The 17561-nt window shown below is 57.2% G+C and overlaps 1 protein-coding gene across 1 annotated transcript; it reads left to right on the plus strand.

Annotated features, from left to right (window-relative positions):
- The first annotated feature begins 13509 nt into the window (after nt 1-13509).
- On the plus strand, nt 13510-14691 carry LOC127594828 (uncharacterized). Its single transcript, XM_052056593.1, is given in 2 exon segments — nt 13510-14079; nt 14143-14691. Coding segments are annotated over 2 exon segments (1119 nt in total).
- The last annotated feature ends 2870 nt before the right edge of the window (nt 14692-17561 follow it).

The raw sequence follows: 17561 nt of genomic DNA on the forward strand, positions 1-17561 counted from the left end.
CCCAACCCCAACCCCAACCCCAACCCCAACCCCAACCCCAACCCCAACCCCAACCCCAACCCCAACCCCAACCCCAACCCCAACCCCAACCCCAACCCCAACCCCAACCCCAACGGGCTTCATATAACAAGTGAGTTTCAAGGAATGTATGAATGTTCATTTGTTAACTTAAAAAAAGGAAAATTCATGATCAAAAGATAAGGATCTTAAGTTTTTGAATCCGATTGACCATAATGGCAGCTCGCTACAGCAGTTATATCTCATAATTCTGACGGTTCAAAAGATACATAATAATAATAATGGGAAAGAAGAAAAGCCAGCAGAAGCAGAAGGCCAAGAAGTATCTTGAGATGCTGATCGAGAAAGAAGCTGCCCAGGTGGCCAAGACCCTGGCCAAGCAGCAGGAAGTAGATTTGCGGGATTCCTGTGTCGAGATCGTGAAGGCCAAGTAGATCGCTGAGAAGATCGAGTGCCTCAGCCAGATGAAACAACAGATGGAAGTCGACAGTCAGTTCGAGTAAGAGTTGGCCAGCCACTACGAATCAGTCGAGGAGTACTTCCAGGACTGCCTTATCGAAGAGTCCGCCATCAATATCAAATTCGACACCGACTCGATCAAGTACTACAACTACAACTTCGAGGAGGACAGTCCGAGCCATGTTTTCGCGAAGAGCAAAGTAATTTGGTCCAGGTTCAGAATACCTAAACCCATTCTCCATCACTCCTTGGAAGAGCTGAAGTCCACCCTTCTGTCGAAGATCAAACTACCCGGCCTCGCAAAACATGCGAAAAAGGCCAACTCAGTGTAAGAGCTGGCTCGAGAGCTGGTCACTTACTACACTAGCAACGACTACAAGGCTATCAACTCGATGCTGATCAGCAACGACCCTCTGCAGAATAAAAGCATGGCTTAGTTCATGAATCTACTGATCGAGTCGAACAGCTGCGCGCATCCGCTCTGGGCCGGCTAGTAATTCTCCGCCAGCAAGACTTTATACCGGGGCATATGCACTTAATAAGACCTAAGGAAGATATTCCAAGTCAACAAGTTTGTCACCTTCACGAACCTCACCTCCACTTCGATGACCGAAAAACAGGCCCTTAACTTTTGCACTAGCAGTTCAATGTCCTACCCATCAAAACACTGCCCCTTCAAAACATCAGGAGCGGGGCCCAGGTCAGCAAGATCTCGTTGTATCCCAAAGAGGACGAAGTGCTGCTCCTGCCTTATATCATTTTTAAGATCAATAAAATTTAAAAAGCTGACGTGACGATCTTCTACCTGGAATAAGTCAGAGGAAAGGCCATTCTAAGCGAAATTAGAAAAATTGGGGACACCCATCAAAAAACGGAAGTCAAATTGAAAATTGACAAAGAGTAATTTTACAAAAAATTAGAGCAAAGCGAATAGTCTCTCATTCAGAAGATAAACCAGATTAAGATTAAGGAAAGCATTAAGGAGCAGCCCAAGAAAAAGATTATTATCGACAAAATCCTCGAAGATATTTAATCCCAAAAAACTCAAAAAAATAACTTGGCTTTGAAATCTTCTCATTTGCTGGAAAAAGATCCTCGACTTGTTTTAGGAGTTGATTAATCTTAGGCTGATTCCCTTGTGCCAAAATACACTTTACTCACTCGGAAGTTCGACCACGACCCAGTCAAGCGGAGGGAAATCGGACTGGCCTACTGCCAACTAATTTACCTCTTCAGACTAAACCGACAGCTGACGCCGCCAGACATAGTCTACTACGTTGCCGCAAACTAGCTGGAGGAAGTGGCAAATCGTCTGGAGAAGAACCCGAAGCTGATCTATGTCCGTGAAGAAAGTCGGAATTATCCACTCGTCTATGTCGCAGCCCGGGCTGGCTATGACAAGATGGTCGAGCTGCTCTTGAGATATGACAAGGTGCGGGACTACTCGAAGGACTACTCGACTCCTCTGAAGGCGGCCGCGTATTACGGACACGCAGACGCAGTCAGGACGCTGCTGCAGCACGGCATAAAGAAATAAAAGCAAGCCTTGAGCGAGGCCTGCACTCCTTAAATCACGGAACTCTTAAAATGACATGCGCGGATAAGAATGCTTTGTTATGAGCTAAGTTGCATCGCTTCTGGTTGGATGAACAGCCCTTTGCTCTTAATAATGTCGATAAGAGAACTGCTGAAGGACCGGAAGAAGCTGAGGAAGATTACCACAGCGGCCTTCAGGACGGTGGATATGGATCGCTCCGGGTTCATCGAAAGCAACGAGATCGAGCAGATCCTGATCTCGAGCGCACACGACCTGGCGGTGGAGGTGCCCTCCAAGGACGAGATCGCCTAGCTGATGGAGCAGCTGGACAGCACCGGCAACGGACGAGGCCTCGGCCTGCAAGAGTTCCAAGTGCTGATCGAGGAGGTGCTGGGGCTGATGGCCGAATAAGAAGAGAAGGTTTTTAACGCATGATGATCAGAGTTCCAGCTTCGTGAGGGTGTACTCGGGGATCTGGATGGCCTGGCCCACCTCCAGTCCTTCTTTCAGGTTGCTCTTGGCTTAGGGCGGGTGAGCGATCTCCTCGCAGGGGGATTCTCGCAGCACCCGCAGCGCCTCGCTGATGTCGAAGTTGTTCGCGCGGGTGGGTTTCGGAGGGGCACCGGTCTTGGGCTCAACGCAGCAATTCATCCTCTATTAATTGTGTCGTCAGGAGGGCGCCAGAACCGGCCGTACTTGCGGACTCGGTGCGGGCGGACATGCAACACCCACTTCCAGTTGTGAGGGTCGGCCTGCTGCTACCGGGCCAGTTTCTATTGATCGACGAACATGTGGGCCGCCATCTTCGCTCGGGTGGTGGTCAGGCGGGTGTAGTCCACTCGCTCGAGCCAGTAGACCACAGGGCGCGTCAAGGCCCTGGCCCTGCGCAGGTCGTTGCGCCAGTAGTCCCTTAGGGTCAGCAGGAATCGGTTTAGCATTATTGAGTCACAGGAACGACCGCGTAATTTCCTTGCCGATGGCGTCCACCAAGCCTTTCGACTCGCTGCGGAGCTTGAGCTTGGCCTCGCTCTGGTCGGGGCCTCGGTGGAGTGCGATGCAGCACACAAAGTCGCTACCGGTCAAGGACCGGGCGTAGAGGTTGACCATCTGATAGACCGGGTTCCCGCGGTCAGACTCAGAGACGACCTGAGCCCTGAGCTTGCCGATGATCCTCGCGAGAGTGTCGGCATACCGGGTGCTCTGGAACACCAGGATGGTCTTGTTCTCCCACTCGTACTGCTGCCACTTGCGGATGAACTCCGCGAGGGGCAGGGGCTCCGGGTAGATGTAGTCGATGATGTTCAGCTCGATGGGGGCGGTGTACAAGTACTCCTCCTCCACGCCCCGAGTGTTCTCGTAGGTGAAGGTGCCGTGGATCAGGCCGAAGTTCATGTCCTCGAATTTTATGATGGCCTTGGCAGTGCCAGTTGCCAGGGGCTTCAGGATCTGTGGGGCGGTCTTCTCTAAGATCTTGTGGTCGGTGGTGGAGATGAAGTCGAAGGAGGCTGCGATCAGGGGCTTGTTGCGGCGGTTGACCATCCGAATGTCGATCTTCACCTCGCACTTGTCGATCGTCACGAACGCCTCGCTGTAGACCGCGTCGTTGTAGCCGGTTAGCTGTACCAGCCCGTTGAGGCGGCTGCCATAGCTGGCTGTCCGTGTCACCTCCTCAACCGTGTTCTCATCCTCCACCTCCAGAAAATACTGGCTGCCTTGCAGCTGCCGGAAGGTCAGGAATTCGCTGGGAGGCTTGACCATCTTCTGCAAGGACTATGGCTGGTGCAGCTTGGTGGCCTCCTTCGCGAAGATCGAGGCGGTCAGCCGAGAAGGTTCGGATATGGCCAGGATGAAGAAAGTGATGGTCTCGACAGTGGGCTGGTCATTGAGGGAATCGTCCGTCTTGTACAGTCGCAGCAGACTGCAGAGGATCTGGAGGCACTTTACTGCCAGGCGGTTGTAAGCTGCGGTATTGGATTTCAGTCTGAACAGGATCTTTCCTAGGGTTCTGGCCAGCATCCCGCCCAGCTTGGCATGCGTCACGATGTTGCGTCTGAGCCACTGCGGGTTCTCTCCTGGGACTTCTGCTTTTGACACCTCTGTTTTGTAGCTGCCGTCGGTCATCACCACTGTTTTTGAAGAAACTGTGGTCTACAGGGGTTGAGAAGGCTGTTGCTCCTGGTTTGCAGCCAGGGGCATCTTCCCCACCGCCTTTACAATGCTGTCCGAGCAGGGCCCCACCTCCCGCACATCCATCTTCTCACCGATCAGATAAAGCACCAGCTCCGATACCTCGCTGTTGCGGTACTGCCCAAGCCCGAGCACCATCATGGCAAAGTGCTCTCTGTCGGCCTGCTCGGTGAAGTAGCGGGTGAGGAGAATGCGTGAGGAGTGGACGCCTGCTGCGCTGAGTTGCTTGGTCAGGATCGCAGAGCATAGCATCTCGACTGTGATCGGCTGCAGGTCGGGGTGGTCTTGATAGGTGGCCAGCAGCAGCCCGGCTGTCTCGTCGAAGGGGGCACAGTGGTGGCAAGTCTCGAGCCTGGCGAGGATGGTGGTCAGGACCTATTCAAAATTTCTGGGCGAGATGCACTGTCGGAGTAGGTCAATAGCTCGAGCCACGACCTCTTCGGAGGTGCTGTCAAGCAGGCCGAGAAGGTCTGAGGTGCTCTCTTCCAGCCGGTGCGAAGAGTACAGGCTGGAGCTCAGTCTCTGTACGATCGCGTGCTTGACGTTTACAGCACTGCAGGTCTTCAGAAGCGAACAGAGCGTCTGCAGAGACAACCGGACAGTCGAAGGCGAGTTGGAGATGGTTGTGAGTGCGTCCACGCACTCAAGGGTGACTGACTCACTACTGTCGCGCATCATGTCCAAGATGACCTTGGACAGCCGCTGCTTGAGTTCAGGGCGGGTTCGACTCAGCTCGCGGAACTTGGTGATGATGGCCAGTTGGAGGATATCGCCTAGCTCACTGCCCTTGTCGACTACGCTCTCGATGTAGCCGAGGGCCTTGTCAGCGGAGGTCAGGCAGAGCAGGAGGAAGGCGTTGCGCTTGGTGGACAGGTCGGTCTCGCGAGCCAGCCTCTCCTCGGCAATCTAGTCGCAGTCATCGAAGATTTAGGGGCAGGTGCGGTACAGTTGGCAGAGGCAGATCAGCGCCCCTCTGCGGACGTAGCCGTCGGGGTGCTCGATGTTGTCCATCACGGCCGAGTGCAGCGGCTCGACGAGGCTGCGGTCGGCCATGCGGGACAGCAACCTGAGCGAGCGTCCTCGCATGAACTCGTTGTACCCCAGCAGGTCGTTGCGCAGGCCATTGCAGGCCAGCAGAATTTCCTCACGTGGAGAGCCGTCGGGCTGAACCTTGTCGACCGCCTCCCAGTAGAGGAGCATGAGCTTGCGGGCCTCGAGGGACTGCCCCATGACGGGGGTGAGGTGGGTGATGACCTGGATGACCATCTGGGGCTGGGCGGGGTTGTTGATGATCGCGACGATCAGGTCCTTGAGGGCCGCCAGCTTGCTTTCAAGGGGTTGCTCGAAGCGGGCCTTGAGGTCGGCGGCCGAGGGAGGGGGGTCGTCCTGGCACACGTAGATCGAGCAGCCGCGGGCCGATTTCATTTATGATTGGGTCAGGGCTGCTCCTCGCCGCCTACCTGCATCTCGAGCTCGGTGATGCGCCGCTGCAGCCCCAGCAGCTGCTGCTGGAGGGCAGTCTTCTCTCCCTTGAGGGCGGTGATCTGCTGCTGGATGCGGCTGTTCTCTGCCTTTTGGAAGTTGAAGTGCCGCTTCATCTCCTCCTCGATCCGCAGCAGCTCGTTCGAGAGGGTCTTCTTGACGTCGTTGGTCTTCATGGTCAGCACGCTCTCGAGGGTGTCCTTCTCGGACCTCAGCATCTGCACGTCCCGCACGTGCGAGTTCAGCTCGTTGGAGATGTTCTTGATCTGTTGCTGGTGAGCACCTCACCTCCAGCGACATGAGCTTGCCCTTGAGCGAGGCCGGGTTGCTCCCGAAGTTGGAGGTGTTCTCCATCCCCTCGTCCTTCATGGTCGAGCGCATTATATATTGATAATCGGTTTTAACGCCTATGCAGGCTGCTCAGAGGAAAAGGGTCGGCCGCTACTCGTACTGCCCTGGCGACTGTCTTGGGGAGGGCGCTTACTCGAGGGTCTTTGAGGGCAGGGACGACGAGGGCGGCAGGGCACTGGCCGTGAAGGTGCAGGACATCCCTGCCGACTCGGAGGGCCGGGCTGCCTTGTAGAACGAGGTCAATGTCATGCGCAGACTCAAGTCGAGTCACGCCGTGACACTGATAGACATTGTCAGGACCACCGCCCGGCTGTACTTTATCCTGGAACTTTGCTAAGACAGTTTGGACAAATGGCTGACTTGCGACCGCACCATGGCTGAGAGGCTTGGTATCTGCAGGCAGCTGCTGCAGGGCTACCTCCAGCTGGTCCAGCACCACGTCGTGCATCGTGACTTAAAGCCTTCGAATCTGCTGCTGCGCGGGGGAGTCCTCAAGATTGCTGATTTCGGACTAGCCACCCTGCAGGCCCCTTTTCGAGATGAGTACTCAGTAGGCAGTCCGAACTACATGGCGCCAGAGAGCCTGCGCTCGAACCTGTACTCGAACCAGTCGGATCTGTGGGCGGTGGGGGTGATCATGTTCGAGGTGATGCAAGGGAAACTGCCCTGGCAGGCCAACTCGGAGAGAGAGTTGCTGCGATCGATCGATACCCACCGCCCAGTCTTTGAGCAAGACTGCCCGCCAGCCCTCAAGAGCCTAATCCAGTCCTGCCTGGCAATCAGGCCCTCCTCCCGCCCCTCCCAAGACTGCATCCAGCAAATCCTGCCCAAGCTCGATCAATGAACCCCTGCCATTCTTCATGTCGAATATATCCTTTTAAAACAAGCCCCGCAGGTCCCAAAGAAAGCATTTCTCGCAGAACGATGTTATTTCCTCGGTGTTGAGGAACTCTCCGCTTGTGGAAAGGAGAGCCCGGGAGTATTGTGTGAAGAGGCTGCCTACGCTCTCGGGGGAGCTTTAAAAGACTGTGTTTCAGCCCAGTGTTATGATGGTCGCCTCCAAGCAGGCTCGACCCTCGCTTATCAAGGACGAGGCGATCTGGAGGTCAGCGAGCAACTATTTCTTCAAAAAGCGAAATCTTAGCATCAAGAGGCACCAAATTTCCAAGCACAGCAAGCTCATGCAGCTGTTCCTCGCCAGTCGTGCCGGCAAGTGACAACGTGCCAAGGGCAAGGTGAAACGTGGAATTTATTTCAACTAAAATTTTATCAAATTTCAGAAAAGTCGAGGAGTCTCGGTGCTCGAGGAACGGAGCCTGACTGGCCGCAGCCGTGACCGGATCGCGCTTAGGTCGCATTCGAGGTCCTGCTTGCCGATGGTGCGAAGATTACCCAACAGCCGATTCAGGTCGTTTATCTGTCTTAAGTAGCATGCTTCCTGCTCATCGACTCGGCGGCGGTCATCACTCTGCCACTTGATCGAGCCAAGCTTCAGCAACTCGCCAGGCTTGCCGCGAAGGGGGGTTTCTGGAGCCGGCTCCATCAGCGGTTCTTAACGGGGCTCGGTCTGTGCCCTTCTGCGCTCGACAGAAGGTTTTCCTGCTGCGGCTCTCTTGATATCATGGGGTTTTTAGTTCATCGCTCGAAGGGTCTGCTCAAACTTCTAGTCGTAGGCCTGTTTGGCCCTGCGCTCCTCCTCCCTACGCCGGCGCTTCTCCTCTTCCTGTTGCTTGAGCTCGGCCCGATACTTTTCCTGGCGGTCGTAGCGAGCAGGGTCGGGCCTGTAGAGCGGGTCGACCAGCAGTCGGTAGTGGCGGGCGAAGGTCGTGCGGGGCTACATAAATAATGGAGCGCAAGAAAGGCAGCCTGTTCATCTCAAACTCGCTGGAGCACATGCTGTTTCCAGTGCCGCCGAAGCTGACCCTCGAGGCGATCATGGTCATGCTGCCCGCTCTGAGCTATGAGCCCGGCCTGACCCTCGATAAGTACAAGGCGATCGTCAGGAAGGGCTGTGGCCAGGAGATGGAGGGGCTGTGGTGGATCGCCCGCACAGAAGGCGCGCCCGAGCCGAAGCTGCTGGCCGTGCTGCTGTTCCTGCAGCTAGTCAACAGCAAGCTGGACGGTTCCTCCAGCGGCTTCAACGAAGGCATCAGCGCAGCCTCGCAATCCGCCTTCTCTCCAATGTCCTCCCCACGGACCCGTGCCAACCGCTCGCTGTTCTTCACGAGCGAGCAGAACAACCTGTTCATGTTCATCAAGAGGCACCTCAAGACCTTCCTGAAGCTGGTCTCGGCAGACCCCACCTCCGACATGGTCAACATCACGCAGGCGGAGTTTAATCACCTGGGAGTGCTGTTCAAGCTGGACCGAGGCAAGAGACTGGCCGAGGCCACTGGCATTTTCGGGGCCATGCCGAAGATGCCCCTGTCTGCCCTGCACGAGCACCTGCTGGCGAGGCTGGCCTCCGCCGAGGCCAAGGCGCAGACCATCCAGAACCTGCGAGACGTGGCGACCATAAAAGACGACTCCTTCGCAGGCCAGGACGTGAGGGTGATCAACTGCTCGTCCTCCCAAATCTACATCGAGACAGCAGTCAACTCCTTGCACGTGCTGAGCTGCTCGAACTGCACGGTCTTCGTGTCCGTGTCGGCCAGGATCGCATACATGGACAACTGCGAGAAGATGACGGTCTGCGTGGCCTGTCCTCTGCTGAGGGTCTGCAATTCGATTGACTCTGCTTTGTTCTGCTTTGCCAGCTGTCCGCCTATCCTGACGGGGGATTGCCGGGGGCTTGAGATGGCCCCCCACAATGCGCCTTTTCCGCAGCTGCCCCGGCACATGGGCGAGGCGGGCCTGGCTCCCGACGAGTCTGCGATCCACAATTTCAGGAAGCCATTGTGCCTGCCTCCCGCGGAAGGTATTTTTACGGTGATAGAGCCTGAGCAGTTTTCATTGCTGGTGCTGCCGAGCCGCGAGGAGGCACGACTGGAGGCCTTGCCTCTTACCCCGAAGGAATACCTGGCTGAGCAGGCTCGAAGGCGGGAAGTGGTAACCGAGTTGGCCGAGGAAATCGGGGGACTGACCGCGGACCAGATGCGGATGCTGAACCTGCACCTGCAGGGCCGGTTCCGAGAATGGCTGGTGATGTCGGGGCGGGACAAGGGCATAAGCGACTTGGTCAAGCTCATTTCGTGACCTATTGATGCCAGTCAGTTAGCACAAATCGCCAGGATCTGCGCCCTGCACATGCTGCACACTCCGGACTCGCTGATCTCTTCGAAGCAGCGCCTGCAGAAGGCCTTGTGCCCGCAGGGGTAGGGGGCCAGTTCGGCCTTGGCGTGCTGGCAGACGCAGCAGTCATCCTGCACGTACACACAGGCAGCCACGCCCATCACCAGCCAGCGGACCCGCCTCGCAGCGAGCTTCTGAAGCGTGAGGATGGCGGTCACAATGCTCAAAAATATCATGTGTATAATCCAGAATGTCCAGATGCGGCATCCCTGATACTGCAACCTCAGTCGCATAAAATAGATATAACCTTAATTCGCATTATAATGTGCATTAATAGCCTCTCGTTGATGTTGAAGCCGGTGGGGGAACCTCCTGGTTTGAGAGGACTTTTCGATGATTGTTCGTGCTGGGCCTGACAGAAATTAAATTGGATGTGTTTGCTCAAGACCTGTGCCGATTGTAGGGCGAGTGAGGGGATGACTGGCCTCAAGCTCAGGCCTCTCATGCTCAACCGGCTGGACCAGCGTTCTAGCCCCGAATTGCTCGCTCACGAGCTGTCATCCCAGCTCAAAAGCCACTCCGAAGAACCCGGCCCCACGGTCGAGGATGCCCGAATGGACAGCTCCGAAGAGAGCGCGGGGGGCAAGTCTTCGAAATCGGACCAATCTGAGGGCGGGGCGCGGAAGATGGCCGAATTTTTCTAACGCCTGCAAAACATGCAGTACCAGAAGTTCGCCCTGTTCGGGGGCCTGATTACCGAGGCGGGCAGCCTGCTGGCCAAACTGGAACAGACCAAACAGATCCTGGACAAGTTCGTGGCCCGCTAGGAAAAAAGTGTGCCGGCGGTCGAGCAGCAGACCACCTAAAATGTTATCCTTGGTAAGTTCTTTAAATGCCTCAGTTTCAAGTACGAAATCCGACTGGAAGAACCCCTCCAGAACCCGGTTTTCAAAGACCGTAATTTCAACATCCAGCTGAAGCTGACCGACCAGACAGGCGAGCTGGTGTCCAACCGCGCCCGCATCCAGCTGGGGCTGTTCCTGCTCACCGACGAGGACAGTCCTGAGCCTATCGAGAGTAACCTTGCAAGTAGCCAGCTGACCAGATTTGCCCATCCTCAAATGCAGCTCGGACTACTCCCTGGAGCAGGGCCGAGGGGCGATCACTAAACTGCAGATTCGGTAGGTGTCCTCGCACTTCCACAAGGGCAACGTGATCCTCGTGATCTACCCGAAGAGCAGCCCGGCCATGAAGAGCAACATCACGCCCGCGGACATCCGGCCCTGCGTGCTGGAGAGGCTGGTCGTCAAGGCCAAGAAACTCACGCAATGATGGATCAGAGCTGCTTGTACCGGGATGTCACGTACCGGCCTTCTCGTCCCACTGTCCTTGACAGCGAGCTGTCCTTCGCCACGCTCTCTTAGAAGCTCAGTCGCGCCAGCCGAGCACCTTCTATCTTTGCCTCCATCGCCTCTTCATCTGCCCGGTTCACCCCTCGCGCCGCGTCAAGGGCTGCCACCCGCAGCAGGTCCACTTTCCGGATTCCGTGCTTGGCCACCAGTTGTTCCATGTCCTTTTCGGTCTCGCCTTGGAGGGTCTGCCGAACCGCCTCTGCAGTTCTGAGACTCTTCCTGGAGAAAAGCAGGTCTAGGCACCGCCGCTTGAGGATAATGCGGGTATCATTGAACAGTTCTTCGGTGTAGTTGACCCCCGGCTCCTCTTCGTATAGATTCAGCTGGTCAGCCAGTCCGTCCTCCCACTCGAAGATGCCTTCCACGAAGCCTTGCTCGGCTGCTTCCCTCAGCCCCTCGCCCTCCATCTACGCCAGCCTCTCCAGATTGCTCTCCTGGCTCTGTTCGCCGTGCTTGTCCACGCAGGTTTGCAGGGTCAGCCAGTTGGCCAGCAGTTCGTCCTTGAAGTGGCAGTCAGGAAGGGCCGCGATCAAGGGCTCAACATCCTCGGGCACAACGAAGGGCTGCTCGTCGTGGCGCAGCGGAATGGGGAAAGGAAAGCCGCGGGTCCAGCGAACGAGTGGCTCACGGATGTCTCCCATGTAAAAGTTGATGAGAGCAGACATGTACTCTGTGACGGGGTTGACTACGGCCACTGAGAAGCTGGATTTGGGGGTGCCCGATCTTTGATTCTTTCTTTTTGCGAGGTTGATCCGCTTCGGTCTGCTGTGAATTTTTTTGTCGAGTACTTTGATCGAGTCATTCTTGTACGAAACGATGGGCAGCAGTCTTTTAGCGTTCCTTTTCATATCCGAAATTTACAGCATCAACTTCTGCCTTTATTAGAATTGCCCGAATTCTTCAGGTTTCAGTTCTTCCTACTCGGACTGTTTGGGATGGTATGCGAAGGGGTCGATTGCCTCTTCCTTGACGCCTTCGGGACGGGACGGCAGTTTCAGTTCCAAGAATTTGTTGTTGTTCCGTCTTTATTTTTTTTACTAGGACGGGATATCAGACGTCACCGGTTATGACTATTCCTCCGCAGATGGAGATTTTTAGGCGAGAGCCTGCTTCTAAGCAAGTATCGCCCTGGCCTTGTAATACTTGATATCCCGATCCCTCAGCTCCTCGAAAGCCGCATAAGCGACCGCATCCTCATGCTCGGCAGCCCTGAAAGTCCGCTGATCGGCATCCTTACGCTTGGAGTGCCAGTGCCTCGCACTCTTGCGTGCTGCTTGGAGCCGGCTCTTCTTCTCGAGCAGGGGCAGACTGGCATACTGCGAAGAACGAGGCTCGTATAGCGATTAGTACTCCTTAGTTTTATCTTTTTATTCGTACCTGCGACTGTAGATACTGTCAATTGACTTAGTCGATTTGGCAATGAGGGTCTTCGACTTGTCCCGGATCAGCCCCGTTATCGATCGGTAGGCGATCGCCTCGTTGTCCATCGGCAGGTCATCGAACTCGAGGTTCAGGTCGAAGGCGCGCTTGATGGCGGCCGGGTCACTGTCGTGCTCCGGGCTGGCGAAGAGATGCTTGGCGGTGCTGATGCGGTCCTCCTCTTTGAGTTCCTGGAGCCCGTCCGCATCCTTGTTCCTGATGATGCGAGTCAGCCTCTCGGTGTCGTTAAAGCGGACGGGGTTGGTCCTGAACTAATCAAGCAGGGCCTTGGCGGCTGTCTCGCACTGGAACTACTCTTTGAGGCTCTTGAAGTTCTTGGATCTGGCGTGGTAGTCGATGGCCTTGAGCCAGGCCAGGTTCTGCTCGCGGTCGAGGGCGAACAGCGGCTGTCTGCGGAACAGGTCGATCTCCGCAGAGGGGTAGACCAGCTTCAGCGCCAGCAGGCTGAGCTGCGCCTCCTGCCGGCAGCTGTAGGTGATGATCGCATAGCCACGGTTGTTGTAGGCCAGGCTGTCCGCAGGGATTGTCTTGAAGCAGTAGTGCACGGGCCTGTCAGAGGCTATTCCGCGGTAGATCCTCTCCCGGGCGAAGATGTTGTCGTCCACCCATTTGCGCATCCGGCCCAGTTACAGCTAGGACCGTTGGAAGGCGTTCTCAGGGTGGCAGGACAGGGCCTCTTCGCCCTGCTCGTCGATTTCGCTGACGATGCAGGCTTGCCCTCCCTTGAGCTGCTGCCTGAGCTCCCCTCGAGTCACCGCCGGTGCGATTTCCTCAGCGATCTGCAGGTCGACAACTCTACCAGTCTTCGAAGCAATCCTCAGTATATCCTCTGCATGGAGGTGCGTGGGCAGGCCAGTTATCACCAGGGTGCGGAGGTAAGGCATATGCTCTTTGCGGGCGGACGGACCAATTAGGGTCACCTCCCGCCCACCGATTTTGATGCGCTTGTAGGAAAGCTATTAGGCTTATGACTCGGATTCGAGCTGGATTGCGTGGACGGCTGGCACGTCGAGCAGGCAGGACATGGCCTGGATGCTCTTGGCTTGAGGGAAGTGTTCGGCGAGCTGCTTGGAGTCGACTACATTACATGCGAAAAGAGTATTCTCGGGGAAATCTTGGAAGTAGTCATGAGGCTCATGAAGATCTACACTCTCGCCGATGACTCGTGATTTTTTGGGGGCGGCGGATGGCTGGGGCCGGACAAACTGCGCCTGGCTGATCTTTTCGGAAAGGGGGTAGCCGTGCACTATCGGGGCAGCAGCGTCCGTCCATGAGATGTGGTTGAGCTTGCGGGCAAGGTCTGCCCTCATGGCGTCTGAGACCCGGGCGATGGAGTGCTCCGGCTTGAGCGCCTGCACGCAGCGGGCCAGTCTCCTGAGTATCATATTATAAATGCGTGCCAAGCAAAGCCACCTGGCAGTGGTGGTGCTGGGGGATGTGGGCCACTCCCCGCGCATGCAGAACCACGCCATCGAGATCGCCAGCAACACCCAGCACCAGGTGCACGTGGTCGGGTACATCGAGTCGATGCCCTGCGAGGAGCTGATCAACTCGCACTACGTGACCCTGCACGACGCGGGCTGCAAGGCGATCAACCGGCTGCGCAACTGGCCGCGGGCGCTGTACCCTCTTTACGCCCTGCTGCGGTTCACCCTGGAGTTCCTCTTCCTGCTGTACACTTTCTTCGTGAGGGTGCCGGCCTGCCGCTACTACCTGGTGCAGAACCCTCCCACCCTGCCCGTGCTGCCCCTGCTCGCCCTGGTGGCCTTCCTGCGGGGGGGCCGGCTCGTCATCGACTTTCATAACTTCGGCTTCACTCTCATGCGGGTCAATCGCAGGCCTGGAGCGCTGGTGAGGACTGCCGAGTTTCTGGAAAGGAGGTTCAGTCGGCTGGCATATCGCAGCCTGTGCGTCAGCGAGGCCATGCGGAAGGAGCTGGCCGGCTGGGGTGTCGATGCAGCAGTGCTCCGCGACCGGCCCAACCTCAGCCGCTTCAAACTGTACTCTTAAAGCGAATGCTCCCAGGTGCTCAGAAAGTACGGGCTTCGGAAGGACGGCTTGCTAGTAATTAGCAGCACCAGCTGGACCCCCGACTAAGACTTCGGGATGCTGCTCAAGGCCCTGGAACAGTACGAGCAGCAGACCCACTGCATCCGGCCAATCACCTGCGTGATCACCGGGAAGGGGCCGCAGCGGGCCCGCTACATGGCGGAGGTGGGGGCCAAGCAGAACGGTTGGAAGAAGATCAAAGTACAGTCGCTGTGGCTGGACACGGAGGACTATCCTGTGGTGATGGCAGCTGCCGACCTGGGCGTGTGCCTGCACTATTCGAGTAGCGGACTGGACCTGCCCATGAAGGTGGTCGACATGTTCGGGGCGGGCGTGCCGGTGCTGGCGATCGACTACCCGACGATTTCAGAGCTGGTCCGGGACAACTGCAACGGGCTGATCTTCAGCAGCAGCCAGCAGCTCTGCCAGCAGCTGACAGCCCTGGCGGGGGACAGCTCCCGGCTGAATCGACTGCGAGAGGGCGCACAGGAGTGGCGGGGCAAGTCCTTCCACGATGAGTGGTAGCCCCACTTCCAGATGCTGGACTGATGCACGATCATGTGTTGTTTATCTGCTTCCACAGGGCCTTGCAGTACCGGGTGTCCGGGAATTGCGCGTCTTCTCGGGGGGGGCATGCTGCTGTCCAGCTCGTGCAGGTCAGCGTCGTCGAACCACGCCCCGAAGTAGGCCACCTTCCCTTCCCCGTCACTGCAGAAGGCCAGCCAGCTCACGTACTCTTCCGCGCCTTTCTTGAGGAAGGGCTGGCGGAGGGCGGCGACCGGGCGACTGCTGCCTGGCGAGTAGTACTTGATCAGGAATTTAGCCGCGGAAAGAGGCTGCGGATCAGTGTAGAGGCTGGCCACGCCATCCAAAAACCACAGGTAGTCCGTGCTGTCCACGTCCTCGAGCTGGATCATCTCGACACCTTCGGCAGGGCTGCTGTACAAAGCCCCTCTGCAGACCGGCTGCAGGTAGCTGGCCAGACAGTACTCATCCCCCACATGGAACTCTGCGAAGAGGTTCATGACGATATCGTTTTCGTGCTGCAGCACCACGGTGTCTCCCTCCAGCTGGGTCAGCAAGAAAAGCTTCACTGTCTGGTCGTCACCTGATATGAACACGTTCACGCAGTCAGTTATCAACTCGCCTTGGGCCCGCACGGTTGCCAGCACCCCCTTGTATGTCCCGACCTACGCCGAAGCCTTTCTTCCAGACGCCTTGAAACTCACGCCAACCCCAACCCCCAACCCCAACCCCAACCCCAACCCCAACCCCAACCCCAACCCCAACCCCAACCCCAACCCCAACCCCAACCCCAACCCCAACCCCGCCGCCAGTCCACCCCACCACAGCAGCTGCAGCATATAATATGGAAATAAACAAGGACAGCGAGCTGGAGCAGGCGGAGCTGGAGGCCCTGGCTGTCAAGAAGGAGAGGAGGGCCCGGGAGGCTGGCGTGGCTGTGCGGCTGAGGAAGGACGAGTTGGCTGCTCGGGTGCAGGCGGCATTGGCGCAGGCCAGGAAACCGGCTGGCCTGCTGGACTCGCGATAGCCTTGCGGGGACCTGCACCTAGAGGCATACGGCGGTTACGCCCTCCTCCGCCTATTCTTCGAGGAACAGCTGCATTTTCTACAGGAGCGGATAGCAAACCTACCCGACCAGCGAGCAAACCTCGACGAGTTCGTCCTCGCATGCTTCGAGATACTCAAGGCACCAGAAGAGCACGCAGTGTTCCTGGCGAATGGACTCCGCGAGCTGTTCCAGAGGGCCAGCACCCCCTTCGACCTGCGAGGGAGGCTGCTGTCCTACGAATAGTTCATGCAGTACAACGTGCAGTCGCACCCGATGCCGCCCTCCGAATAGCCAGAGACCAAGCTGCTGCTGCGGATGGAAGAGACCAAGCACCAGAGCCGCATCTTCCATGAGCACGCGATCGGACAGACCCTCTACTTCCCCTCCCGCAAGCTGCTGTTCGTGCTGGACGAGGACCAGGGACATATCAAGCTGGTCAGTCCTCAGATGCGGCTGGTGACGAGGCTGGCCCCTCGCAAGGATTACTTCCTGGGGTGCTCCTCGCTGGTGATCACGGCCTTCGCGGCCTCCGAGATCGAGGATCTGATGATGATGGCCCTCAACCAGGGCAGCGTGGCTTTCCTGCGGGTCGGCAGGGCGCTCGAAGACTCTGCCTGCGAGAACACGGTGATCAACTGTGGCAGAGTGTTCAACAGAGCTTTCTATCTGGAAATGCCTGCACTCTGGCTGGGTGTCGGCTAGGACCAGGTCATTTACAGGATCGACCCTGCCAAGAAGGCCGCTCCTGAGCCCTTCCCCGTGCCGGGGGTGGCTGGCCGCGTCATCACTTTTCTTGAACTGCCAGAAAAAAGCCAGATCCTCGTGGCCCACGACAACCGCATCACCATCTTCAACGAGCGACTAGCCCGCATCCTCCATGAGATCCTGCACGTCTCGCGGATCACAGGGCTGCAGGTAGGGGCATAGTCAGGTGACATCTACGTGATCGGTGAGGAGAACCACGTCACCCGCTTCGGCAAAGATTTCCTAGTGAAGGAGATCATCAGTAATCCCGGAAGGCCATCCTGCAGGCCTTCGAAGTGTTTGAGGGGCTGGAGCTGGTGGTGGCGGTGGACGAGCAGGCTGAGCTGCGGCTGCTGGACCAGAGTGAGAACCGGTCAGACCAGGCGATCTCGCTGCGACACATGCGCAAGGACAAGGGCAGGTTCCAGCTGACCCGGACAGGCAAGGCACAGTTCGTGGTGACAAAGCAGTCGATCGCCAACTACAACATCCTCAAGAAGGCCATCGAGGTGGACTACTCGATCGTGCTGCTGGCAGGGCTGAGCCTGGCCGGTCAGCGACTTCGGCTGGTCATGAACGACCAGCTGCTGGACGTGAGTCTGGTGACCGGCCTGGCCCAGGCCAACTACTCCTGGGAAAATTCCAACAACGACGTCCGACTGCGGGACTTCTGCTACTCCCGGAAGCAGGGGCGGTTCGTGCTACTAGACGAGGACAACAGCCTCAAAGAGATGTTCCTGAAGGACGAGAAGGAGATGTCCAGCGAGCGCTACGGCAAGAAGGTGCTGCAGAGGGAGTGCTCGGGGCTGCTGCTCGATGACGAGAGGGGGCTGCTGTTCGCCTTTGGGGATACTGCGATCTATGCGTTTCATTATACAGGCCGCAATTCGTTCAATATCCTCAGGTCGGCAGTCGTGGTACCGCCTCTCCAGCTGAGAGGGCTGGCCCTGGCCAGGGAGGGGTGTCTGCTGGCAGGCCCCTGCTCGCACGGCACTCTCGAACTGGACTCCCGCAGCTTCGAAAGCAGACTGTTGCGCTACCCCTTCCAAGTGCACAGCCTGCTGACCATCAGCGCCCT

This window comes from Hippocampus zosterae, unplaced genomic scaffold, assembly GCF_025434085.1.
Source record: "Hippocampus zosterae strain Florida unplaced genomic scaffold, ASM2543408v3 HiC_scaffold_276, whole genome shotgun sequence".
Lineage (NCBI taxonomy): Eukaryota > Metazoa > Chordata > Actinopteri > Syngnathiformes > Syngnathidae > Hippocampus > Hippocampus zosterae.